Below are 24,569 nucleotides of genomic sequence, written 5' to 3'. Positions count from 1 at the left end.
TTTAGCATATGTTACAGGCCAAAATAATTTTGGAAACTTAGCTGCATACACTACTTTATCCTGTACTGAACAGAACTAATCAAGAATTATAGGGGGACGACAGGTATCCGGAATATTTTTGACCCCATGCCGGATCAAATTTGCGTTCCGGTTATACGGATGTGCCGATGCATCGGATGCCAGTTTATCGAGCTTTTACTGTAATTCCATTAAAACAACACTTTGATTTTGTGCAAAATCAATTTTAGGTGACCTCTCGAGGAACTTATCTTGGGTTAAATAACCATTCTACTATATTCATTTCTGTCAAAGTTCCAGTCTTACCCTACAACATGACCTGCAACAGTTGTGGTGGGCAAATACTCACTCCAGCACAATGTCCCGCACTCCTTCAGGCAGAATAATGACCAATTTCAGCTCATCAACTGCCACATCATCAAATACGTGATCGACTACACGCATCTTTAGCAGGTACTCGTCACCTGAAATGGTAGTAAAACTGTTGTATAAACAAGTTATCATCATCATCATGTTATAAGAATGAGAAATGAACAACTGACTAGGATACTGTATATGAATGAGGTGTAGGGGGACGGACACGGCTAAGAGGTAAAGGAATGAAGGTGGTGTGAGTTGGAGGAAGGGTAGCCTGACTTCAGAGGACAGGGTGGCAGAACCCATTACAGGCAATTTGGGGCTCTCCCCCTGGGATTAGCAAATCAGGCTGAAGACAGATGGATAAATCATCCTGATCCTTTTTTCTCACCTACGAATATGATGAGGTAGGATCCAGAACAAGAAAAGCGAAAAATAAGAAGGTGGGAGGACTATCAGCAGCATGACCAGTGAAAATGGCCTTGGTCAGACAATCTACACATCACTCGCATCACACAGTCAACAACACACGCCTTCAGGAGATATTCATCACCTAGAATACAAAAGTAAAACTATAAACACAGTCGGTGTTGCTATGGCTGTAACCTCTCTGCAGTGGGCCCTGTCCCTGGATATGTTGGATTGCAGACGGGTCTGGAGAAACAGGAACATCACCCACATCACTTAATGAATGACCACTTTTTTTATTTCTATTATCTATTTATTTATCATTACCTAGGGCAATGAAATGGTGAGGGGACAGGGGGACATGGAGGTAATTTGTTTGTGGCCACCCCTTACAGGATTATGGAATCTGGCTATAGACAGACCTTTGCTCTGCAACATTCCCCCACATCATACACCGATCACAGCAACAGACATTAGTAATGCCTTCAATGCCATCTCCCAATGAAACTAATCAACAAGATACAGTGATCCCTTAGTTATCATGCATACCGTATTTCACGGCACATAAGACGCTGCGTTGTGTAGGACGCACCCAAATTTTGGAAGAGCAAGTCTTAGGAAAAAAGTTTTTTACTCCAAACCAACACCCACTACAACCGTAGCTTGATATGGTCACATTCACACAAATGCACATTCACCTTTCAGTATCTCCATTCAGTACTATTCATCAGTCAACAGTTTCATTATTAATGAATATAAGAACTGAACTAGTGGAAAACTGTATCACAGTCATACACAAAAACACTACAAATTATATCTGTCCATATACACAAAACACTACAAATTATTTCTGTCCATCCTTCTCCTTCATTACCGAGTCTGAACCAGTTTTATTCAACTTTCAATATTTCTGTTCAACACTATTCATCAATCTGCTACATAAAAGAGAAAATCTGTAACACAGTCATACATATGCACACCAGAGATTCAGTTTGCCCTTCTTCTTCTCTGCTGAGTTTGACTCAGCTGGGTTTGTCCTCAAGTGACTTGATTGCAGGTAAAGCATCAGCATGATTTGTGCAAAGAGAATATAAAACCACAAATAAAAGCAGTGAGAAAGGTAAAAGCCCTCCTTTATCCTCAAAATCCATACTTGCATTAACGACTTTCAGTTGTATTTACCAGCAGACAACAAGTGGAAGCACTGTCTGTATGGGTCAGTGTATGGGTTTGTCCTCAGGTCACTTGACTGCATGTATGGGATAAGCGTGATTCATGTAAAGAGAGTATAAAATCACAAAAAATCTATCTATCTATCTATAGCCAGATGCCATAACCCCATATGGGGTGGCCATTTGACCATGAGTTACCTGTTTTATGGAGAGGGACACCAACCCTCTGCCAACCCATTTGACATGAAAGAAGCACGTACAGTGCTCGTCAGAAGTATCGAGCGCCCTGCGTCCCTCCTAAGAAACAAACCTTTCAACATTTAAAAAACATATAAATAATGAATTTAATTTACCTTTAGTGCTTCATAGGGTACCCTTTACGCTTCTTCACGGACCTGAGACGTCTTGGAAGTGAAAAGGCGAGGCTCCTGAGGTGCTGGAGGGGTATTTTGTCCCAGGAGTCACAAATGGCGGTTTCCAGCTTAGGCAGAGAGCTCACGTCCTTCCCTTGGAGACTCTTCTTTACGAGGTACCAGAGGTTTTCAGTCGGATTGAGGTCTGGGCTATTTCCTGGCCAGCCTTTCATGAATGATACCTCGCAGTCACGAAGCCAATTGGTGAGTGATTTGGCCTTGTGAGAGGTGCACCATCCTGCTGAAACACTCGTGCACCTGTTAGCTCGAAGGAGTCTAGTAAATGATCACACAGAAGCTCCAGGTAAACATCCTGATTCACTCTAATGTTCTTGGGAAGTACAACAAGCTTCCCCAAACCTTGACCAGAGAAACAACCCCATACCATGAGTGAATCAGGATGTTTAACTGTGCTATCAACATACTGTGGGTCAAGTGGGTCACTACCTTTGCGCCAGTACACACGTGCTCCTCTGTTACAGGTGACACTAAATGTTGCCTCATCAGACCACAACACTGACAACCATGGCTCCTCACCTCAGTTAAGATATTTATTAGCAAAGGCAAGCCTACGAAGTCGCTGGTTTTTGGTGAGAAGAGGCTTCTTCACAGGCCTGTGACTTGTGTAACCAAGTTCATGGACTCTATGAGACACTGTTCTCACAGACACCTCACCAAACACTTCCGGGTTGCTCTCCTTTATTTTCCTTGCACTCACATGAGGATTAAACTCCACTGCATGTTTTAAAACATTAACAGACCTTGGGGAAGTTTTCCTAGGCCTAACAGACCGCAGTTTCCTTGTGGGAACTTCACCACTGTTTTCCACTTGAAACCGCGCGCACCACCGATGCACTGTCGATCGAGCCACACTAATTTCCTTTGTCTGGTGGCCTGCCTCCTTTAGAGCAATGAATTGGGATATGATTTCACTCGATAGTTCATGGGTAGGTGCCATAACAAGATGGCGAAAGCCAAAAAACTGCGGGACACTCAGTAAAAAATGGGGCAAAAAGAGAGGGAGACGCGGCGGAGTTCCTCTCTCTCAGGCAGCCCGTGGGCAACTGAGGCGGGAACCAACCAGCGCGTTGGAAGGCCTCAGGCTACCGTGACATCATGCTAGCACCGCAAACTTGTGGCTCAATTTTTAACCCCAAAAATGGGTGATTCTTTTTTGGCCATAAGAATTGCGTGCCCGGCGGTAGGCGCTCGATAATTTTGACAAGCACTGTATATGTTTCCTGGCTTACAGGAAACCACTGGACTTGTCACTGAGTGTAAGACTATGTGATTAGGAAAGGGTAATAAAAAGTAACAGGAAAGATGGAGAAACAGAAAGAGACGGGGGGAAAAAATTATAAAAAAATAAAATAAAATATAATAAAGGCCACAATGAAATTAAACAACTGTTCATCCTAGAAATCCATGTTTGCACTGAGGACTTCCAATTAAACTCACCAGCAGAAACCAGGTAGCAACAATGTCAATATGTATACACAAGTGATGTGGCTGTCACTGAAGTTTTTCTTAAATCTTCAGAGTAAACATTCAACTGCATCTTATTTTTCACAATTTATCAACAGTTTTGGTTAAGTAAATGTTTCTGACTGCATATTCTACCAATGATGGACAGTTTATTGATAAGTAACTGTATACAGTATGTGGCTGTTTGGAACAGAGCCTGATAAAACTCCAGTCTAGTAATTCATGACATCCATCTTTGAAAATGCATGGAGAATTTTCAATGTATTTTTTTTGGGGGAAGTGCATCTTAAATGCCATATAATACGGTAATAGGCACCAAACGTGGTGCATGATCATGGAATTACAAGATAATGAATACTCAGAACCTATGGGATTTTTCCTCATGGTACCGGGCACCTGAAGTGCACACCCAAATTTTCCCTTTTACAACAAATTAGTCCCACTAAATAAATACTACTGTTATACTTGTAGTAAGTATAGAAACATGCATAGGCATGGTTAGGTTAAAAGAGTGTGATGACAGGGACACAATAAGGGAGAATATTTAATCTGTTAGTGGGTACAAATATCTCCAACCTAACTGCAGACTCGTTGAAATAAATATATGGTTTAGTTTAAGCAAGAGCAAGGCCTTACCAGTTCACTTTCTATTCTTAAAGTTTCCATATTTTTCTTATTACAATTATGTTGTTAAATGACTGCCACAATCCCCAGTGGCTCCAAAGAGATGGCTGCCATCTTGTGGTGTGCCAAAGACTGACAGACGCCATCTTAGAACACTATGTTTGGCACAAAACTGCCAGTATCAGTGCTGATTTATCTAAACCTAACCAAAATTTTTGCAACAACCCAACCTACCCTATTTCTGCCTTATAATGCATAATTTTTCCAAAAAATAAGATTTTGCTGGGGGGGGGGGGGGGGGGAGAAAAAGAAGATTGTGGTTTGAGACAGGTCTACAGGTTGAGGTGACTGGTAAGGCCACCAACAGACAGAAGCAAATCACTCCATGGCCTTACTTATTATTAAGAATTATATAAAAAAATATCAGTAATGCAAACTTAGATGAGTGTGCTACGATCAATAACACACAGTAAACTAAGCTTTCTATCAGCTAGATGAACACATACATCGAGGACAGAGTCATTGCACCATGCAAAACCCACTGACAGATTATGAACAAAGAACAGCTGATCCCATTGAACATAAGGTGGTGGTGAAAGACTTGTATATTCATGTATTTCCACTTTAAATAATTTAATGCAAAATTATCCAAATCTAAACTAAGCTACACCCAACGAAAATTGACTTAAGACCTACACACAGAATTGCTATGGGAGAGTTGTCTGTCTTTGCTTTGTGTTTCCACCTCTACCAAGTGAATTCTTTGGGCAAGAAGTAACTGGCAACTTCTCTGGTGTTGGTGGGAGGTGGTGAAACGAGTGCAGGAGTATATCTTCCCGTCGCTCCGAGCTTGCACCTCCCTCTTTTTTCATATGCATTACTGTTTGCCATGTTATTTTCCTAGAGTCGAGTTGTCATGCCTGGAAAGTACTGCACAAGGGATGAGAGGGTCTGTATCATTGCATGGAAGCAGGATAATGTCCCTATCAACATGATTTGTGAACGTACTGGATGCGCAATGTCGACAGTCATGAAAATTCTTGCCGCAGAGCGCAGTCTGCCACCTGATGTCATACCAGAGCACAAGCATGGCAGTGGAAAGAAGAGGACGACTTCCAGAGGTACAGACATGCTTCTGAAGAGGGAAGTAAAAAAGAATCCTCGAATGACAGTAGCAGAATTGAAGAGAATGCATCCCCAGATGCTACAAGATGTCTCAATTCGAACTATCCAACACTGCATGCAGAAGGAGCTGGGTTTGCCATGCTGCACTGCAGCCAAGAAACCGCTTCTCACTGACTGCATGAAGAAGCAGTGCATTCAGTTTGCCAAGAAGTATGCACACTGGATATCGGATGAGTGGAGAAAAGTTATGTTTTCCAAAGAAAGCATATCTTAAGTGCACCAGGTGCATTCTGCCAAGGTTTGTCACTCTGCCTCTCGTAGTCGATATGACCCTGCTTAGACAGTGTCGACTGTTAAGCACCCACAATCAGTAGTGGTATTGGGGTGTCTCTTAGGCGAAATGGGAAGGAGAGGCCTCTACTTTCTTCCTAAGAACTTGATGATGGATGGGGGCTGGTACAATCAAGCTCTGAAAGATTATTTGTTAAACTTTTTTGCTATTCATGGGTGTGACTTTTTCATGCACAATTCAGCTCCTTGTCACAAGTCAAGAAAGGTGACAAAATGGCTTCAGGATAATCGGATTGAGGTCTTCGACTGGCTTGGCTACAGTCCGGATCTAAATTCGATAGAAAACTGCTGAGCAAAGATGAACAAAATCATGGCAGAGAAGAAGACGCCCAATCTGGACAACCTCAAGACTGAAATGACAAATGTTTGGTTTAAAGAAAAGTCCATAGATTACCTTAGAGATCTAAGTGATTCCAAGCCAAATTGCATCCAACTAGTCCTGAAAAACAAGGGAAACATGATTTCATATTAATGAATGGTATTTCATAAACAAACACTGTGATATACTATGATTTCTGTGATTTTAATACCTTGTGGAGGGAGGTCCTAAGTCAATTTGCGGTAGCTGTATATGTAGATGACACCACTCTAACAACCACACTTTATACTGAAAACAAAGCCTGCAACCCAAACAGGGCTACCTCAACACGCTGCAGACTTAGGTCAACGACAACAGCCTGACAATCGCTCCAGACAAATTCACCACTAGCAATACTCATGAACACAGGAACTCCCCTGACATTACGCTTCAAAGTGTGTGTGTCCCACACATCCTCTCCACTGAGATTCTTGGGGCGACATACGACATCAGACTAATTTTCACAAACCACGTAGACATCTAGACTCAATGCACTCAGGGCAACTGCAAAGCCAAACTTTCAGCAACAAAAAGAAACATTCACCTTACTCTACAAATACAGACAGTGATGCTCTATATTTCCCCACCATGGGCTTCCATCCTATCTAGTACTCACTCCAACACCTTGCAAATCATGCAAAACAATAACCTACACATCACTGCTGGCTTCAGCAAAACCACTTCCACACCTCAACTACACCCTGTCAAAGACTACCCTGATATGAGAGGCACACAGCTCTATGAAGCAACCTGTGTAATAAACAACCCTGTCATTACTGTACATGACACATAACTGTACATGACAGGGGCACAATAAGGGAGTATATTTAATCTGTTAGTGGGTACAATTATCTCATCAAACCCTTGACCAGCCACTAGCCTTACACCTAACTGAAGACTCACTGAAATAAAGGTATGGTTTAGTTTAGGCAAGAGCAAGGCCTTACCAGTTCACTTTCTATTCTTAAAGTTTCTTTTCCATATTTTGCTTATTACAATTAATATGTTAAATGACTGCCACAATCCCCAATGGCATCAAAGAGATGGCTGCCATCTTGTGGGGTGCCAAAGACTGACGGACGCCATTTTAGAACGCTATTTTTGGCACAAATTGCCATTATCAGTGCTGATTTATCCAAACCTAACCTAAATTTTTGCAACAACCCAACCTACCCTATTTCTGCCTTATAATGCATAATTTGTCCAAAAAATAAGATTTTGCTTGAGAGAGAGAGAGAGAGAGAGAGAGAATGAAGGTTGACCTTTGAGAGAGGTCTACAGGTTGAGGCGACTGGTAAGAAGGCCACCAACAGTCAGAAGCAAATCACTCTATGGCCTTACTAATTATTAACCCCTCTGTGGCCGAAGGCCCGGAATTTTCTGTGCACGCCAGGCCAACGCCGAGGCCATTTTTTGATGTTTCGAAAATTGATTTTGTTTTCTTGCCATATTGAAGAGAAGTTCAGATGCACCTAACAGTGCAAATCCCAGCTTCCCAGACGCATTTTATTGCTTGCAATGGGGCAAGGAAGTTGCAGAAATATTGGCAACTGATATCTGCCGCACAGGGGTGCTGCCGCAATGCAACTGGGAAGGTGTTGTTGTTTTTTTTTACCTCCCAAAACAATACGAATGGTGCTGAAATGTTGTGCATATATGAGATATGATGATATCGAATGATTTCAGTACATAATCTGTTAGGAATGGCTGGAAAAAAAATTGTTATGAATACTTTTTCACCTTTTTGATATAAAATATGTTTATGGTAGTTTTGAGTTATTTTTTACGTTATCGTTGTGCCCATGCTTGGAAAAGGGAGCGAAAGAGTTGAATTTTTGGTCCTAAATGAGAAAACTGCACGTCCTCCAAGCCTGGACTCTGCCACAGGAGAATAATGTTGAGGGTCAAATCCGATTAGCAATGTGGAGGTTGAGTCGCAACTTCGAGCTCCCACACCACGAGCATGGCTAAAATTAGTATCGTAATGCAATTTCAGAAGTCTAATTGTTACGAATACAGATACAAAGCAGAAATAAATTAGTTTACAGACGGAGGAAAAGGTATTTTCCGTAATAACATGTTCATCTTTCTCAATTATTTTACGTCCATCTTTATCATTTTACCTTGTTATTTTCCCAATACTGTATATATTGCTATCTCGTAAACAGGGTGGTTGTATGTGTTTTGCAAGGGAGAAAAAAGATTGTATTTTCTGTCTGGGTCGAGATAATGGGTGTAACTATGTTTTTTTAGGCATAGCCACGAGCGAAAAAATTGTACATCCACTCGTCATGACAGCAGGTGTTGAACTGACAGATGAAATGTAAGAGGGTGAAGTCTAGGTCAGTCTCATGTCCCAGATTTTCGTTCACTTCCTGAAGTTTTCACAGTTTTCTACAAGTTGCACTGCATCTAATGATCCAAACCATTACAACAAACCTGAGCAAAAAGGTAAAGATACCAAGACAAAAATGTATTTTTCACTTATTATCATGTCTATTTTGTATGTGCCTGTATTACTTCATAATCGTAAGCAGGCGGTTGTGTGCGTTTTGCAAGAGAGGACAAAGATGATATGTTCTGCCTGGGTCAAGATAATGAGTGTAGTTGTGCTTGTTTAGGCATGGCTAGGAGCGAAAAAATTGAAAATCCACTCATCACAGCAGCAGGCTTTGAACTGCTTGATGAGGTGTAGGGGAGTGTAGCGTAGGTCAGTGTGAAGACGTTCAGAACGTTCATTCACTTCCCCAAAATTTTTGCAGTTTTTTATAGGCCGCACTCAAACGACGCCTGCGGCCATTGATCGGCTAAACGTCATTTGACGCCCGCGACCATGGAGGGGTTAATAATTATCAATAAAAATTCCAGTAATGCAAACTTAGATGAGTGAGCTACGATCAATAACACACAGTAAACTAAGCTTTCTAGCAGCTAGGTGCACACACGTATCAAGGAGAGAGTTGTTACCATGCAAAACCCACTGATAAATTACAGTATGAACAATGAACAGCTGATCCCGTTGAACATAAGGTGGTGGTGAAAGACTTGTATGTTCATGTATTTCCACTTTAAATAGATAATTTAATGCAAAATTATCCAAACCTAAACTAAGCTAGTTTATGATATTTCACTATGTTTGGTTAAGCTACCAGTGCAGTAGTCAGGTTATATTAGATTAGGTTAGGTTATGGTTTAGTAAAATTAGTTTAGACTGGGTTAGCTTAGGTTAGGTTTGGCTTGGTTATGTTGGATTGGGTTAGGTTTGGTTTGGTTGTGGTTGTCTAGTTTAGTTGTGTTGTTAGGTTAGTTTTTTTTGGTTGGGACAGGTTATATTGTTTTGTTAGGTCTGACAGAATAGGTAAAACTAGCATATGAATATGTATGGTTAGACCTGTAACGATAAATTTCTGTAGATATGAATAGCTTTTAGAAAGTCCCCCATTACACTTGATAAACAAAAGACAAGTGAATCGGGATGAACACTGAAATAAAGAACAGGAAAAAGAAAATCAGTCAACAATCATTTACCACCATAAAAATGGTTAGAATACTGTAATACAGAAAACCAGGGGGAACAGGAAGTGAATCAGTAAGGTAATTCTACTTCTTAAACTAACATGAAGAAGTCTGTGACCTAGAGTAGCTGGCTTAGTTGTAAACAAAAGCTGATCAAACCAACACCAGCTGTATACTACTCCTGTGCCTCTGAGATTATCTGAGTATTTTATATGTAGTGATATTAATATGTTAAAAGTTTATGAACCACTGAAATGAGCATTACAATGTGTATAACTGAAAACAGTATTAGCATGCATCTGACCCCATATATTACTGTTCATTAATTCGGAGTATGGGAAATGCATTGTGAGAGTTACTTCAACCTCAGCTGCGATAGTGTGGGACAGTGAAAAGTGAATGTTCAATGCGAAAAGGTCCTGACCAATGAAAAAAGCTCACTCGTGCTATGATGTCATAGGCTGATGCACCAGGCCAATGTTTTTGAGTCTCAGGCTCAGCCAAGCTCAGGCATGTGATAATGATGTTTTTTTAGCTGAAAAATGTGCTATAACAGTAGGAATGTGGATTTTCATCTTGCAGTGATAACAGAAACTGTTATAACCATGGGATCATTTTAAACAACCCAAATATGGAGAAAACATACACTGGTTTATCAACTACACAAGCATGTGTTACACTCCTGGGCAAGTTATCACACAAATGAAATTTCCCTAACAGAGTTTTCTCACCCACACTCCCCAGCCTATACATACATGACAGACACTGTCTTATATGTAGATGACATCACAATTACAACCATACTCCATACTGAAGACAAAGCCAGCAACCCAAACAGGACTACCTCAACACGCTGCAGACTTGGGTCAACGACAACAGCCTGACAATCACCCCAGACAAATTCACCACTAGCAATACACATGAACACAGGAACTCCTCTGACATTACGCTTCAAAATGTGTGTGTCCCACACATCCTCTCCACTGAGATTCTTGGGGCGACATACGACACCAGACTAATTTTCACAAACCACGTAGACATCTAGAGGCAGTGCACCACCAGACTCAATGCACTCAGGGCAACCGCAAAGCCAAACTTTCAGCAACAAAAAGAAACATTCACCTTACTCTACAAATACAGACAGTGATGCTCTATATTTCCCCACCATGGGCTTCCATCCTATCTAGTAATAACTCCAACACCTTGCAAATCATGCAAAACAATATCCTACACATCACTGCTGGCTTCAGCAAAACCACTTCCACACCTCAACTACACCCTGTCAAAGACTAGCCTGATACGAGTGGCACACAGTTATATGCAGCAACCTGTGTAATAAACAACAACCCTGTCATTACTGTACATGAAACATAACACACTTGGGCACATAAAACAGTCGTCATTCAAACACTATCAAACCCTCTACAACAATACCCCACATCCAGGTATTACAACTAGCAAGGAAGAAACACCGACAGTAGTACAGTACACACATCACATACAGAACATACAGACCTCGATCAGAACACCACATTACAAATCTCACCGCATGACATTCACCCATTGGAGGTGTCCTTAAATAGATTAGATCAGGATATCACCCAGCCCTCCTCAGCTATATGTGGGCTGGGCGGAATAACAGATGACACGGAGCCTGCTTGTAGAATGGACCCATACAACATAACATACCTAATGAAGTACCGAACAGTATGTGCCACACTATGACACAGACACATCACTAATGTAGGGAACCTACCGGACAACCCCATAGGGGCAGTTCCTAACCTTTGGTTGATGGGTCTACTAGATCAGATGGACTGGGGACAAGCAGCAACAACATTAAAAAACAAAAATTTATGCTGTGATGTTTCTTACTCATCAGGAAAAAAAACATGTACAATACAGTCAGGCCTCATTATATGACTGTTTGCTATTCAATAATTTGTTTTAATAAAGAACAAAATGTTAAGACCCTTTTTGGACTAACTATGGCAAACTGATTTAGAATTCACTAAAAAATGCCTCAAAATCAGCAGATTGTGTCAAAATATCTATCAAGTGTTTACAATTGCTGTTATCATCTGTTTTTACCAGTGGCAGTAGCCAGCAGGTCAATGAGTGGATAGCATTGTTGTTGTTCTGCTGCTTTTGGTGGATTTGTTAAAAAGATGCCTTTGGAGACATAGAAGTGGTACCATACAGGGTAATTTGACATGGAGAGTCCTAATCTGCCATCAGCTGACACCTGAGGTGGTACCATCAAGCAACAACTTTAGCAAAAATGCTTAATTTAAGCCAATTGAGGCCTCATCGCAGGTCCCAGAGCAATTCTACTCTTTTTTCCCCTTTTATGCATGAAAGGCACCACTGCTATTGCCAAATATGTGCAACAGCTTAACAAATAGTGAAGGGCACAATATTAAGTGATATTTTTCCTGGAATACCATAGCTACATTGTGGTAGGTGGTGGCTACCATCATCCACTCCCTGATGAAGTGCTTTCTACTTCTACCTTCACTTTTATCATTTTTTTTCTGTGTCTGCTCTCTTCTCTTCCTATTTCTCCCATCTTTCTTGTCATTTTTCATTACTCTTCTTTCCTATCAGGCGGTTTTAAAGGCCTATCCCAATATCCGGCAGTGTTGCGTACCGGTGAGAGTGTTCGGTCAGCGAGTATGTCCAATATCAATGTAATTTTCCCCATAAGATACTGAAGAAAAGACACAAATGCATTCCACACCCAAATCCAAATTCTCATATAGGCCTACCTTACTCAATCAATAGGGACTGACACAGAAACTTCATAGGTAATGTTATTATCCTCATAAACAATACTGCTGTACTGCTAAAAATGAGACATCAGATATCACATACAAGAAGGGAAGGTAGTGGGACATGCAGAGCTGAGATGCTTCAGGGCAACTGACAGCGAGCCAAATGGGGGTGGAGGAAGGCAGGGGGACAGGAAGGGAGACAAGCAGGGGTGGGGGAGGGTGGAGGAAGGCAGGGGGACAGGAAGGGAGACAAGCAGGGGTGGGGGAACTGGAGGGAAACAAGCTGGGGTGGAGGAGGGAGACAAGTGGGGGTGGGGGAGGGTTGAGGGACAGGGAGGGAGACAAGCAGGGGTGGAAGAGGGTGGGGGGATGGGGAGGGAAACAAGAAAGCCAAACTGCTCTACTAACCCCCCCCCATCTCACTCATGCACATGCACACGCACACACACACACACACACACACACACACACACACACACACACATACACACATGCACATGAACAGAGACAAGTGGGGGTGGAGGAGGGTGGGGAGGATGAAAAGACAACCAGGGGTGGGTGAGGGCAGAAGGAGAGGGAGGGAGACATGCCTAGCAGTGCTGAGTGTGGTGGGGGAGGGAGAAGAGAGGGGATGGAGTGACGACAGGAGAGCCTCATGGACCACTTCATCCACATTTAGATGCGCTCATTTCAAACCTAAGGAACGGCAGAGTGTTCAGACTATCGAATCGATGGCCGTTCAGATTGTGGGATTGTTCCCCAAGTTCTTCTGTTCAGTACATGAGGCAGTCAGGTATCAATGCATCAAACACTGGGGTATGACTATATACTGAGTGACAACCTCACTGTGTAAGAGGTTAAAACAAAAAGACAGCAGGTCAGAGCTTTTTTATATCTCTCCGCCCCTCCAGTATGACGTAATGCAATAAGTATGTACTGCAAATGTTTTACATGGCCTTGTTTGAATGTGTTTAGATATAACTATTAATACTTCCTTTTAGATATGTTATTCAGAAATCCAGTGTGTCATTAAAACTTGAACTACAACGGTCACACACAGTCAGCGTTTGCTTTATTCTGCCCATACCAAGCCAAACTCTGTTATTGCCAAACTCGGGATAAATGTTAACATGTAAACAGCCATCTTCCTTCTGAATCATATCAGTATCCACTCATATTTACCTCTTAGTCCAAGTTATTCTCTCATATAAGGCTATAAGCAGTCTGCTGCACAAGACAGTATAATTTTAGCAAGTCTTAGACTCAATAATGACCATATGTAACGCACACAGGAAGATTTTCATACATTAAACACGTCATGGCCACCATCCCGCTTCACCCTATCAGTTCCTTCTAACTCATGGCAATATTCCATTTGCCACTTCCCTCAAATGCCACAATAAGTAATTTATTGCATAACAGCAAAGTTTAAGCACGGTTTGGACACAATAAAACTCCTAAGCAATAAAAAAAATATTACTTTCTTACGGACAATATCAATGGTAACCATTCCAATTCACTTGGCTCACCCGACTCTCCCCCTACCTTACTGAGTGTTTATCATCATTGGGCACCTGGCAAAGGATCCATCAGAGCAAATCCTTTGAAATCATTACCCATATCATCAGGGTCATCATCAAAGAACAGTGAATCATCTTCCTGACAGTCTTCACTGGCACAAGGTGGATCCTGGATGGGTATTTGAGGCGTTGCTTCTACCTTGCGTGCCGTGTACTGTATGATTAATGCTTGGTGTCTTGAATTTATTCTTTTTCTGTGCAACTTTTCATATGCAGCAGTGCTATTCTTGATAAATTCAATACAGGCTTCATCCCATCCAAGACTAAGATCACATTCAGTGATCTGTGTCTCTCGGCAAGTGCCAAGTTCTCAGTCAGCTGATGAGTGGTTGGCTCACCTTGTGGTGGTTCCGTTCCTTGTTCATTTTCCTCTTTTTCCTAGGATTTCAGAACTTCTTCTATCATATCTTCCACATTTTTTTCAACAACTGTCTGGCCAACCAGTTCTATTATGTCAGCAGCGTCCATCTAATTTCAACCTGAGCTGTAACCACTGCCACAACACTATGCCTCTCACAGTTCTCCCCTCTACCCACTGTTGCTGTGATGTCTGTCCCTTGGAAAACTTTCTTCCACCCATCATGAATTGTTGCAGCATTAATATAACACCAACATTCCACCATCAGATTGACTCCTTATTTGATGTTGATGCAACTGAAAAATATCTTTTTTTTTTCTTCGAGCGTATCTCAACATTTGGCAACGGTGCTATGCGAGTCGCCAGCCATTCAGTTGTATCACTGGCTAGGTGGTGTTGGCTGTTTGACTCCACGTGATCATATGCTTCTTGATTATTGTTTGATGGGCCAGCTCCTGGTTCTAGCTCCACCTCATCTTCAACTTGTTGGAGAATCTGGAAAGTTATATGGAAACACTTTTTCTTTCTTTCTCTTTTACTTGTTTTTGTGAAAGACACTGTACAGTACATTGCTTTTTATTTCGGCAAGCACTGACAATTTGTTAAGCTTGACAGAGCGGAGATCATGTAAATACTGTAAAATAAAAACAGATAGCATGGCTGATAAAAAAAAAAATTTTTATTTATGCTTAGTACAAACAATTTTAGTCACAAACTGTTTCCTACCAATAACGAACATAATGTCAGTCGTAATATTTTTATCCAGTCAAAGATGATAAAGAAAATGGTCGAAATGAAGTTGAATAAGAACAGGAGTACTATATACATCTCAGATGATTGACATTTGGTTTTTGGTAAAAAAAAAAAATATTGGAGAACAAACAAAATACCTGTATACCTACTAAACGATAATAAAGAAAGCCACCTGAATGCCTTTGATAAAGTGTTTATTACGGATCCTGCCAACTGGACAGGACTCATCACACCAAACTCACATGTACTCAATTTAAAACCATAAACAGCAGTGGAAGCCTAACCGGAAGCGCCGAAACCTAACTGGGGGACTTTGCCCAAGGAACCCCCAATGATTATAACCTACCTAACCTAGTGCAAATTAAGATGTGCATTACGTAAAACTGGCACCAAAACAATATCGTGAGTTAAAAGCATTCGTTAATCATTGGCACAAGTGTCACCAGTGCTGCTGTATCAGCTTAGGCGTGACTCCACTGTTCCAAGCAGGGCATCAAATTATATAATGTTCCCGCTGGTTGAAAATCACTAATTCCCAGCTGGCACTCCCGAATGTCTCTCTGCTACAACAGATGACAGGAATTGGTGTAGATCCTGTATTAGAGGAACGGTAGCGTGTGCAGGTGACAGAAACTGGAACATATTGTGTTTTTATCTATCTTTATTCACCACAGAAAGATACAACTGCAACAAGACAGAGTTCAGAGCAGTATGTCTCTACCAAAGCTGAAAGTAATCTCCTACAGCTGCCTGACCTCCCCAGTGGGAGTGGCCTGAGCTCAGCAGTTCTTGGAGATGCCATCTTCCACAGACAACTGGGATTTGTACAAGAGTAGAGGTAAGTTACAACTCTACCATGCACATCATACACCTCAATAAAGTAGTATTAATTACATTAAAGTTTACCAACAAGGCATATGTGTTTCCCCAAGACTTAAACATATATACAATTCATATTCTTCTATCGCCTTCCCTTACACTCAATGTGTACGTCCGAAAAGTGTTGACTTTCGCAAGTCTGGCACTCATCTTATTCCCACACCACCCTTATACTGAAGTGGCATTTGGATCTGCATCTCAACACTACAACATATTTCCTCTAAATATGAAAAACACAATGTGTATAGTAGCGAGAAACATAATCCCAATGTGGAAATGATGTCGGCACCAGAACATTGCTCGGCCACATCTTTTTGACATCCTCGTCGACATTGCTGTCCTAACTACTGTGTAGCCTAAGCAATGAGTAGGGTAGCTAACTATTCAGGCAAGTTCACTTGTGATCCGCGAGTACGGACCCGTGGTTTTAGTGGGTTTCTCATTCGGCCCTTTAGATAGTAGCCCCAAACATAGCCACAGGACAAGACCAAAAGAACCAGAAGGCCAATGCCAGAACCAATAATAGGAAGGAGAAAGGTATGAAAGGAGATAGGACAGTACACATGGTTCTAAATCAGTCTCGTTCAGGTAGGAAAGGAACTGTACACTCTTAACACATGAGAGCCTATTCACATCCAACTGAGAAACATTGAATGAAGGTAGAAAGGGTTGTAACTGGGACAAGAAATTCACTGACAAGGCTAGATGTTGCTTGTTATGTAGAATTGCTATCTCTTTACTATGCAACTCACAAAAATCGGATGCAACATAATAACCCTTTACTGTAAGGAACTGGTTTTGTGAGGCACATGTCAATGTTACGTCCTCTGTCTCAGAAGAGAAGAAGTACTGTTTCGCATGTAAATGAGCATAGAAAACTGACTTCAATTGAAAGGGTTGGAAAGTGCAACATCGTAGTGTAGAGGAAGTGTTTGTGTTCAACAAGGCCATCTTACAATCCTCTACCTCTGACGGTATGAAGACAAAATGGAAAGCAGGACATACATGGATATCAAGAAATGAGGTCTTACACTTCTCAAATTCATCCACAGTCGTTTCTGCTATATATCCTTTGTCATTCGATACAACTAGCACCTCTGGTCCCTCATTCACAATGACAAGTGTGTTATTAGTAGTAGCAAAAAGGAAAGGAATGAACTGCCATGCATGGTATGTTACAGCATTCCTCATAGGTGCCAATATCAGGATGCTCTCATGGGTCAACTGGGCTTCTAACAATGGGTAATAATATTCCAGTTGACTCATACCAAAAAGTGGCGTAAATCCATGCTTCATCATAGCTACGTCAAGAGCACTGATTAGAATAAGAGTAGGAAGCAATAAAGCATTAACCCTATTCAAACTTGCATCGATTAAGCCGTCCACCATATTGGCGGCATGCGACTTCAAAGCAATGGCTGACTCATCGAGGGCATGTAAGTACTCAGCGATTAACACTAAGTTAGTCAGGGTTGGTAGGTTAGTTTGGATGTTGTTCACAACTCCTATGAGATGGCTGGTAGTCTTAATTATCTCATTAGCTTTGTTAGTGAACTCACCTAACTGTTCATACGTGTGTACGATTAGCCTGTTATTTGCCTTAGCCACCAATGCCAAATCATGCATCTGTCTACCCAATTGCACTACGTCCTTGTCTAGCGCTGTACCAAAGAGCTTTTGAGACAGGATACCTAAAAGGTCCACAAGTCCTCTCTTAGTACGTGCATGGACATGCTTGGAAAGATCAGAATTTCCATTACATAAAGCGATATGTAATTTAGTGAGCCTGTTTGTAAGCCTATCTATATTTCCAGTCTGAAGCTCGACAATACCATGCAAGGTTTGTACTAAAGCTTCACTGTCCGAGGTCATCAACTGTGGGTACCCGTTAAATGAATTTCCATTTCCAACAGTTGTTGTTTGAGGTCAAGCAATCTCTTGGAGACCTCTTTAACAGTATCTGGAGCTCAGAGATAGCCTTCCATAGGATAGTAGATGCATACTGCATCACCTACTACCACGACTTCTCCTAGCAGGCTCTTCAGTGCTCCTGGCATCAACGAAGTCGTGTCTGTGTCCGACGTCGTTCCATATATCCACCCCAAGCAATGCAAGATGAGTACAAGCCACAGCTGCCACATTTTTTGCAAGAGAAGATACTCCCTTAATCGCTCTTGCTGTGGGATCGTAGCTTGCTGCAATACTCTTGGTTAGGGACACGTACGGACGACGACATAGACTGCGATGAAGACAGAAGGGACAACACATCAGACGATTGGTTAGTTAGGCCTTGCTCTTGACTTACTGGTCTGATCCTGTCAGCATGTACTATCTCCTGAGTTCCATTAGCATCATCCCTTATTCTATGAGTATGTCCATGCACTCGTTCCACAATGGTGTATGGTCCGTGGAACTTAGATCTGAGCTTGGAAGTTCTCTCAGGGTTGTGGATCATAACCTTCTGACCTAGCTCCAGCATCTTTTCTTGACTACCCTTGTGTTGTAGTAGTAGTAGTAGTAGTTGTTCACTAGGCAGTCTGGCTGAACAGCCCCGAGTCCCTTAGGAAGGCCATGGCCAAGACTGGGCTTTCGCACAGAGCTCTCAAAGAGTGTATGTTGTGTTGTTGGCGTAGGTGATTGTGTGCAATGCAGTCTTCCATAATGTGCTTAATAGTATGGGGTGCTGTGTTGCATCCTGGACAGGCATCAGCGCCGGAGTCATCCAGCCTCTTCTGGTAGCTTAAGAGAGCTGGATAGTGCCCACATCTCAGCCTGGCCAGGTGGACCCTGTCCTCATGAGGAAGATAGGATTCAGAAGGGTGGATGTCAGGAGGCCGTGCATGCAGCTGTGTGTTGTCTTTAAGTGACTGAATGGAGCAGCGAGTGATCTGAGTGTGGATATGCTTCTGGAAGCTGGTCTGAGGTGGGCAAGGGAGGAGAGATGACAGTATTTGTGTATGGTATCGTGTGCTGGGTGTTGTTTTGATGTTCCTTGGTGTGGGTGGATGTGCTGCCATGTACTGTAGTGGATGTTGTGGGTTTGTGGAGGCTGCAGCAAGAAACTGGGTGCCTCTCATGTCTAGGCGATCCTTGACTTTGAGGACTTTGGTTTCTTGATGTAGGTGGTCTGTGGGTGTAGTAGCTGTGCAGCCTGTGATTATTTTTAGGGCCTTGTTCTGTATGGTCTGTAGAGTGTTGTAGTGTGTTTTGGTCAGGTTAGAAGCCCAGGCAGGGCTTGCATAATTCTCACTGAACGTATGTATTGTTTGTATACTGTGGTGGTGGTTTCTTTGTTGTGTCCGAATGTTGTATGGGCAAGAGACCTCAAAGCATTGAGTCTTGGTGTTATTTTATTTTTAATGTTTGTGATGTGTTGTTTAAATGACATTGATGTGTTGTATGTTACACCAAGGATTTTGGGGGTGTGTGTGCGTGTGGTAGGGGAGTATTGTTTATGGTGAGGTGTGGGATGTGACTGTGTTCTGCTGTCCAGTTTGTGAGAAGAGTCACTGTAGATTTGGCTGGGGCTATTTTGAGCCTGTTTGTGGTGAACCATTCGTGTAGTGTGTTGAGGTAAGGTTGAATGATGTGTGCAGCTGTGTTTGCGTTTTGGTGTGTACATGTAAGAGTTATATCATCTGCATAGGAAGCTATGTGTATCTGTGGTGTGTGGGATGTGGGTACGTCATGCATGTATAGATTAAAGAGTTTAGGGGACAAAACAGATCCTTGGGGGACGGCGTTTGTGAAGTTTCTGATGTTAGAAGACTGACCGGCAAATGTTACGTGTGCACATATGCCTGCTAAGTAGTTTGCCAGCCATCTTTTTGTATTATTGTGCATGTTTGTGTTGAGTATTTTGCTTGTGAGGTTGTGGCGGGGGATAGCATCAAAAGCTCTGCTAATGTCTAGTGTGACTAGGAGCGTTCTGTGTGGTGGCCTAGCTGAATTCATGCCATCGAAAACTCTCTGTGTAAGGTCTGTAAGAAGGGTGTTTGTGAAGTGTGGTGGCCTAAAGCCATGTTGTGACTGGGCTAGGGGAATGCGAGGTGTGACTAGTTGTAGTATCAGTCGTTCAGTGACTTTAGAGGGGGTGCAGAGGAGTGTGATGGGGCGATGTGAGGAGGGTAACGTGGGGTCTTTGTTGGGTTTAGGGATAGTGGTGATATTGCCATGCTTCCAGATGTTGGGTATTATGTTGTGTGAGTAGCTGTAGTTTGATATGTTGGTGAGTGCTTGTATGTCTTGCGGTCCTAAGTATTTAAGGTGAATGATGCTTATGTTGTCTGGTCCACAGGCAGATGAGTGCTTGAGGTTGTTAATAATGTGCTTCATCTGGTTGTAAGTGAAAGGTGCATAGTCTGGGTCTGTGGGGAACTGCCTCTTACGTCTGATGATACGTAGGTCTTCCGGATGGGGGGTTAGATGGCTGACTTGTGAAATGTGATTGATGTGAGTGTTTGCTTGTTGTTTGTTTGAGAGTATAATGTCTGTTGTTGTGATGGCAGCGTGTGATTGTGTGGTGTTGCTGTTGGAAAGTGTGATGCTGTTTAGTGTTTTGTAGAGTTTGCTGATGTTTGTTTTGTGGTCAAGTGTTTGGAGGTAATTTTTCCAGTTTAGTGTTTGCTGTTCTGATATTTTACTGTTTATCTGAGTGTTGAGTTCTTGTATATGTTGTATGATGTCTTGTGTATGGGATGTTGGGGAGTGTCGCAGTGTGTCCCGTTTTGAATTTCTGGTGTGAAGTTGGGGTTGTGTCTCTTTCTGTTGCCTCCAGGGATGTGTCTTTTGTCTGCATTTTGTATGATTGTATTGAAAGTGTGCAGAGCGGTGTTGACGTTTGTGATGGGTGTACTGGTTAGTGTTTCGAAATGTTGTTCTGTTTCAGTTACAAAGGCCTCCCAGTTGGCTCTCTTATAATTAGTGTGTGTGTGTTTGTGGCCAGCTGGGGTGATTCTGGTTTTGGTAGTGATGATGACTGGGAGGTGATCAGAACCTAGGGTTTTGAACATTCTCCATGATGTAGTGGGAGCGAGGTTTGGGGAGCAGAGGGTGATGTCTGGAGATGATGGGAGGAAGAGGGCTTGGTGTGGGATATGTTGTGTAGAGTCGCCATCATCTCCGCTCTTGAGGCTTTTAATCTTTTCCGTACTTCACTATGTATGCGTTCGAACTTTGAAAGCTGGACTTTGCTATAATCCTCCTGATTATATACTAGTGTAGGAGGTCCAGCTAGCAAATCGTAGGGTAACACACACTCTTCCCCATAGAGGATGTAATGAGGAGACTTCCCAGTTGATGAATTGTCTGAGGAGATGATGGCTGCCGCTACGTGTGGTAACCAGTCTTGCCAGTTATCCTCCAATGAGTTGATTGCTGGTCTCAAGACTTCCAGTATTTTCCTGTTTGTCCTCTCCACAAGGCCATTGCTCTTGAGACCGTAAGGCGTAATAAAGACTTGCCTTACCCTATACGTACACAGATTTCCTGTAACACTTGGTTACGAAATTCACTGCCATTATCGCTGAGAAATACCTTGGGTGTAGAGTATGGACAAATCACTGAGGTTACAAAAGCATGCGCCACCTCCTCTGCTGTTTTTGTCTATAAAGGAGCTAAAACAGTGAATCGTGAAAAATGATCCACTGCCACCAACACATAGCTTGAGCCTTCGTGACTCTTTGGCAACGCTAATAGATCAATGGAGACTGTATCCCACGGTTTTTCCGGTAGGGCATACTCCAAAATAGGCGTCGAAGGTCTCGTCATTCCTCGCATTTCCGCGCAATTGACACACTGACTAACGTGGGCTTTTGTGTCCTTCCTCATGGTCGGCCAATAGTATTTCTTTCTTGCCTCACATATGCATCTGTTGCGTCTGGGATGACCCGCTTGAGGCATGTCATGAACCAACTGTAACACGGCTTGCTGTAGTGTAGCAGGAACAACCAAATGACACACAGTGCACTTCCCGGGTGGTTGCTTATATAAAAGACCCTGCTGAAGGTGGAAGTGAGTCATCGGTACTGAGATGTTCAGGTAGACATGACTCGTCGCCAGACTCCAAGGCATAGATGACTCGAGACCACATTGCATCCTTATATTGTTTCGCTTTTACCGTGTCCAGGGAATACCCAGCAAGATATCCTCAGATAAGGTAGCAGCAATGTTTCTACTCAGCGCGTCGGCAACGACATTTTGTCAGCCCAGTAAATATCTGACTTCTGGGTCAAACTCCATTACCTTGCTGAACCAACGCGTGACATTACCGTGCAAGTTCTTCCCCTTTAACATGTCGCGTATGGATGCATGGTCAGTTAAAACAATTATCCGGTAGCCAAAAATGATATCCCGGACAAGTCCTAACGCCCACACGACTGCTAATGTCTCCAAGTGTGTCGCCGAATAATTCTATTCTGGGGGTCTGAGTGCCCTACTGGCATACACAATGGTGTGCGTTTTGCCTTGCTCATCCTTCTGCTGTAACACCGCTCCCAGACCTAAACCGAAGGCGTCCGTGCAAAGATAGAAAGGTTGAGTGTAATCAGGAAACGCTAACACAGATGCCTCTGTCATGGCTTTCTTGAAGTCGTTCAAGCTTTTCTCTTCTGATGATCCCCAATTCTATGCAGCATCCTTCTTAAGAAGCGTTGTCAATGGAGATGCGATAGCAGCATATTTGTGGGCAAAACTTCTGTAGATGCCAGTGGGCTAAAAATGAGTGAACGTCATCCTTGGACTTGGGTGTAGGGGAATTTATCATGGCAACAACCTTATCTGGAAAAGCCTTGATGTCATTACCATCAACTAAGTGCCCTAGAAATCTAACACTTGATTTCAGGAATTCACATTTCGATAGCTTGATTTTCAGACCCGCGGATCTTAAGGTTTCCATCACTCGTTTTAACTTACTAAAATGAGTGTCCATGTCCTTGCTCACAATTATTAGGTCATCTTGATATGCCAGGATATCCTACCCTAACATGTCACCAAACAACAGATTTATCATCCTCTGAAATGTCAAAAGAGCATTACTCAGTCCAAAAGGCAGCCGGAGAAATTCACAGTGCCCACGGTGAGTGCTAAAGGCAGTGATGGGACAAGACTCTTCGGTCAGCACCACCTGCCAATACCCTGATGCTAGATCTAGGCAGGTGAACACGGTATTTCCCTTACCCAAGGACTGCAGTAAGTCTCTGAGATGCGGAATCTGATAACGATCCGGTACGGTTACCTTGTTCACTTGCCGAAAATCCACAACAGGTCTCACACCACCGTCTTTTTTAGGCACCAGAAAGAATGATGCATTCCAAGGTGAGGAAGAAGGCTGAATGACTTCATCATGAAGCATCTTTTCAACTCCCTCTTCCACTGCTTTCCTTTGGCTGTGTGGAAGACGGTATGCAGGCACATACATCTGATTTGTACCAGGGCACAAACCAATATGATGCTTCACCTTGTCCATTCTACCCAGTGGTTCTCCTGGAAGTGCCACTACGTCGGAGAAGTCCATAAGAAGTGCTAGCAATCGCGTTTTATAGTCAACATTGTCTGTTACCTTCATGTATTGTTCTAGCAGCTTTCCTCTCCCAAGACGTGTAGGTTCCGACTGAGTCGTTGTTTGTGATGTGACTATGGAAGAGATCACCGGTACATCGTTGACTTCCTTTACAAGGGCACCACAGCACATCAAGTCGCCTACATAACAACCATCTCTGAGCTTAACTGCGCCACCACTCATATTTGCGATGAAGAGGGGCGTTGTCTGATCTGGCCTGACACTACTCAGGGTGGACTCCAGCGACAATGCCTTATGTTTTCCGGTCTCTGGTAAGCATGCCACATCAGTTCCCTCCCGACACATCAGGTACTCGGACAGGAATTTTGCAGACAGTTCGAATGGGTAAGTGGCGATTCTCATTCACTATAGCCCTGACCTGGTTCTAGTCTATACAGTACTCTCAGTTTCGTGTTCGTCTGGGGACTCCCTTGACGCTTCACTTGTTGGGGTCACAACTGGTTGAATGGCTCCTTGTTGGACGCCAGTTCCAGCTTGTGTTCCCGGGGGAATAAGGCCTACAAACTCCTTCCCATTAAAGGTAATGGAATGTCTCTGAGGGTGTATAATCACGTTATACTCCTCCATGGATTCAAGGCCCAATAATCCATAAGCTGGCAGAGGAAAATCCTCAACCACATAAAATGTAGCACGTAACACAGGAGATCGTTTATCTGCCCTCAGTGTCAAAGATGCCTGACTTATGATCTTCATTTTGCTTCCTGTCACACGTGTCAAAATGACATCCAGTGCTGACAACGTCCAATTAGTTTGAGGTATCAAACATTTGAGCCTCTCCAGCGCCTTACTAGATATAATATTTGCACATGCCCCGGTGTC

General features: G+C 42.7%; 1 protein-coding gene across 1 annotated transcript in view; it reads right to left on the bottom strand.

Annotated features, from left to right (window-relative positions):
- Positions 1-24,569, bottom strand: part of LOC145409375 (dolichyl-diphosphooligosaccharide--protein glycosyltransferase subunit 1) — a 332,958-nt gene that overhangs the window by 170,629 nt on the left and 137,760 nt on the right. Inside the window, exon 6 of the mRNA XM_080279850.1 lies at positions 368-482. Within this exon, the coding sequence (XP_080135976.1) occupies positions 368-482 (115 nt within the window). The remainder of the gene's footprint in view (positions 1-367; positions 483-24,569) is intronic.

The sequence above is a fragment of the Coenobita brevimanus genome, chromosome 80 (genome assembly GCF_032717465.1).
Source record: "Coenobita brevimanus isolate Jiangsu-jjx chromosome 80, ASM3271746v2, whole genome shotgun sequence".
Taxonomy (NCBI): Eukaryota; Metazoa; Arthropoda; class Malacostraca; order Decapoda; family Coenobitidae; genus Coenobita; species Coenobita brevimanus.
Note: the sequence above shows the minus strand (reverse complement) of the source record. Positions and strands in the feature narration are given on the sequence as shown.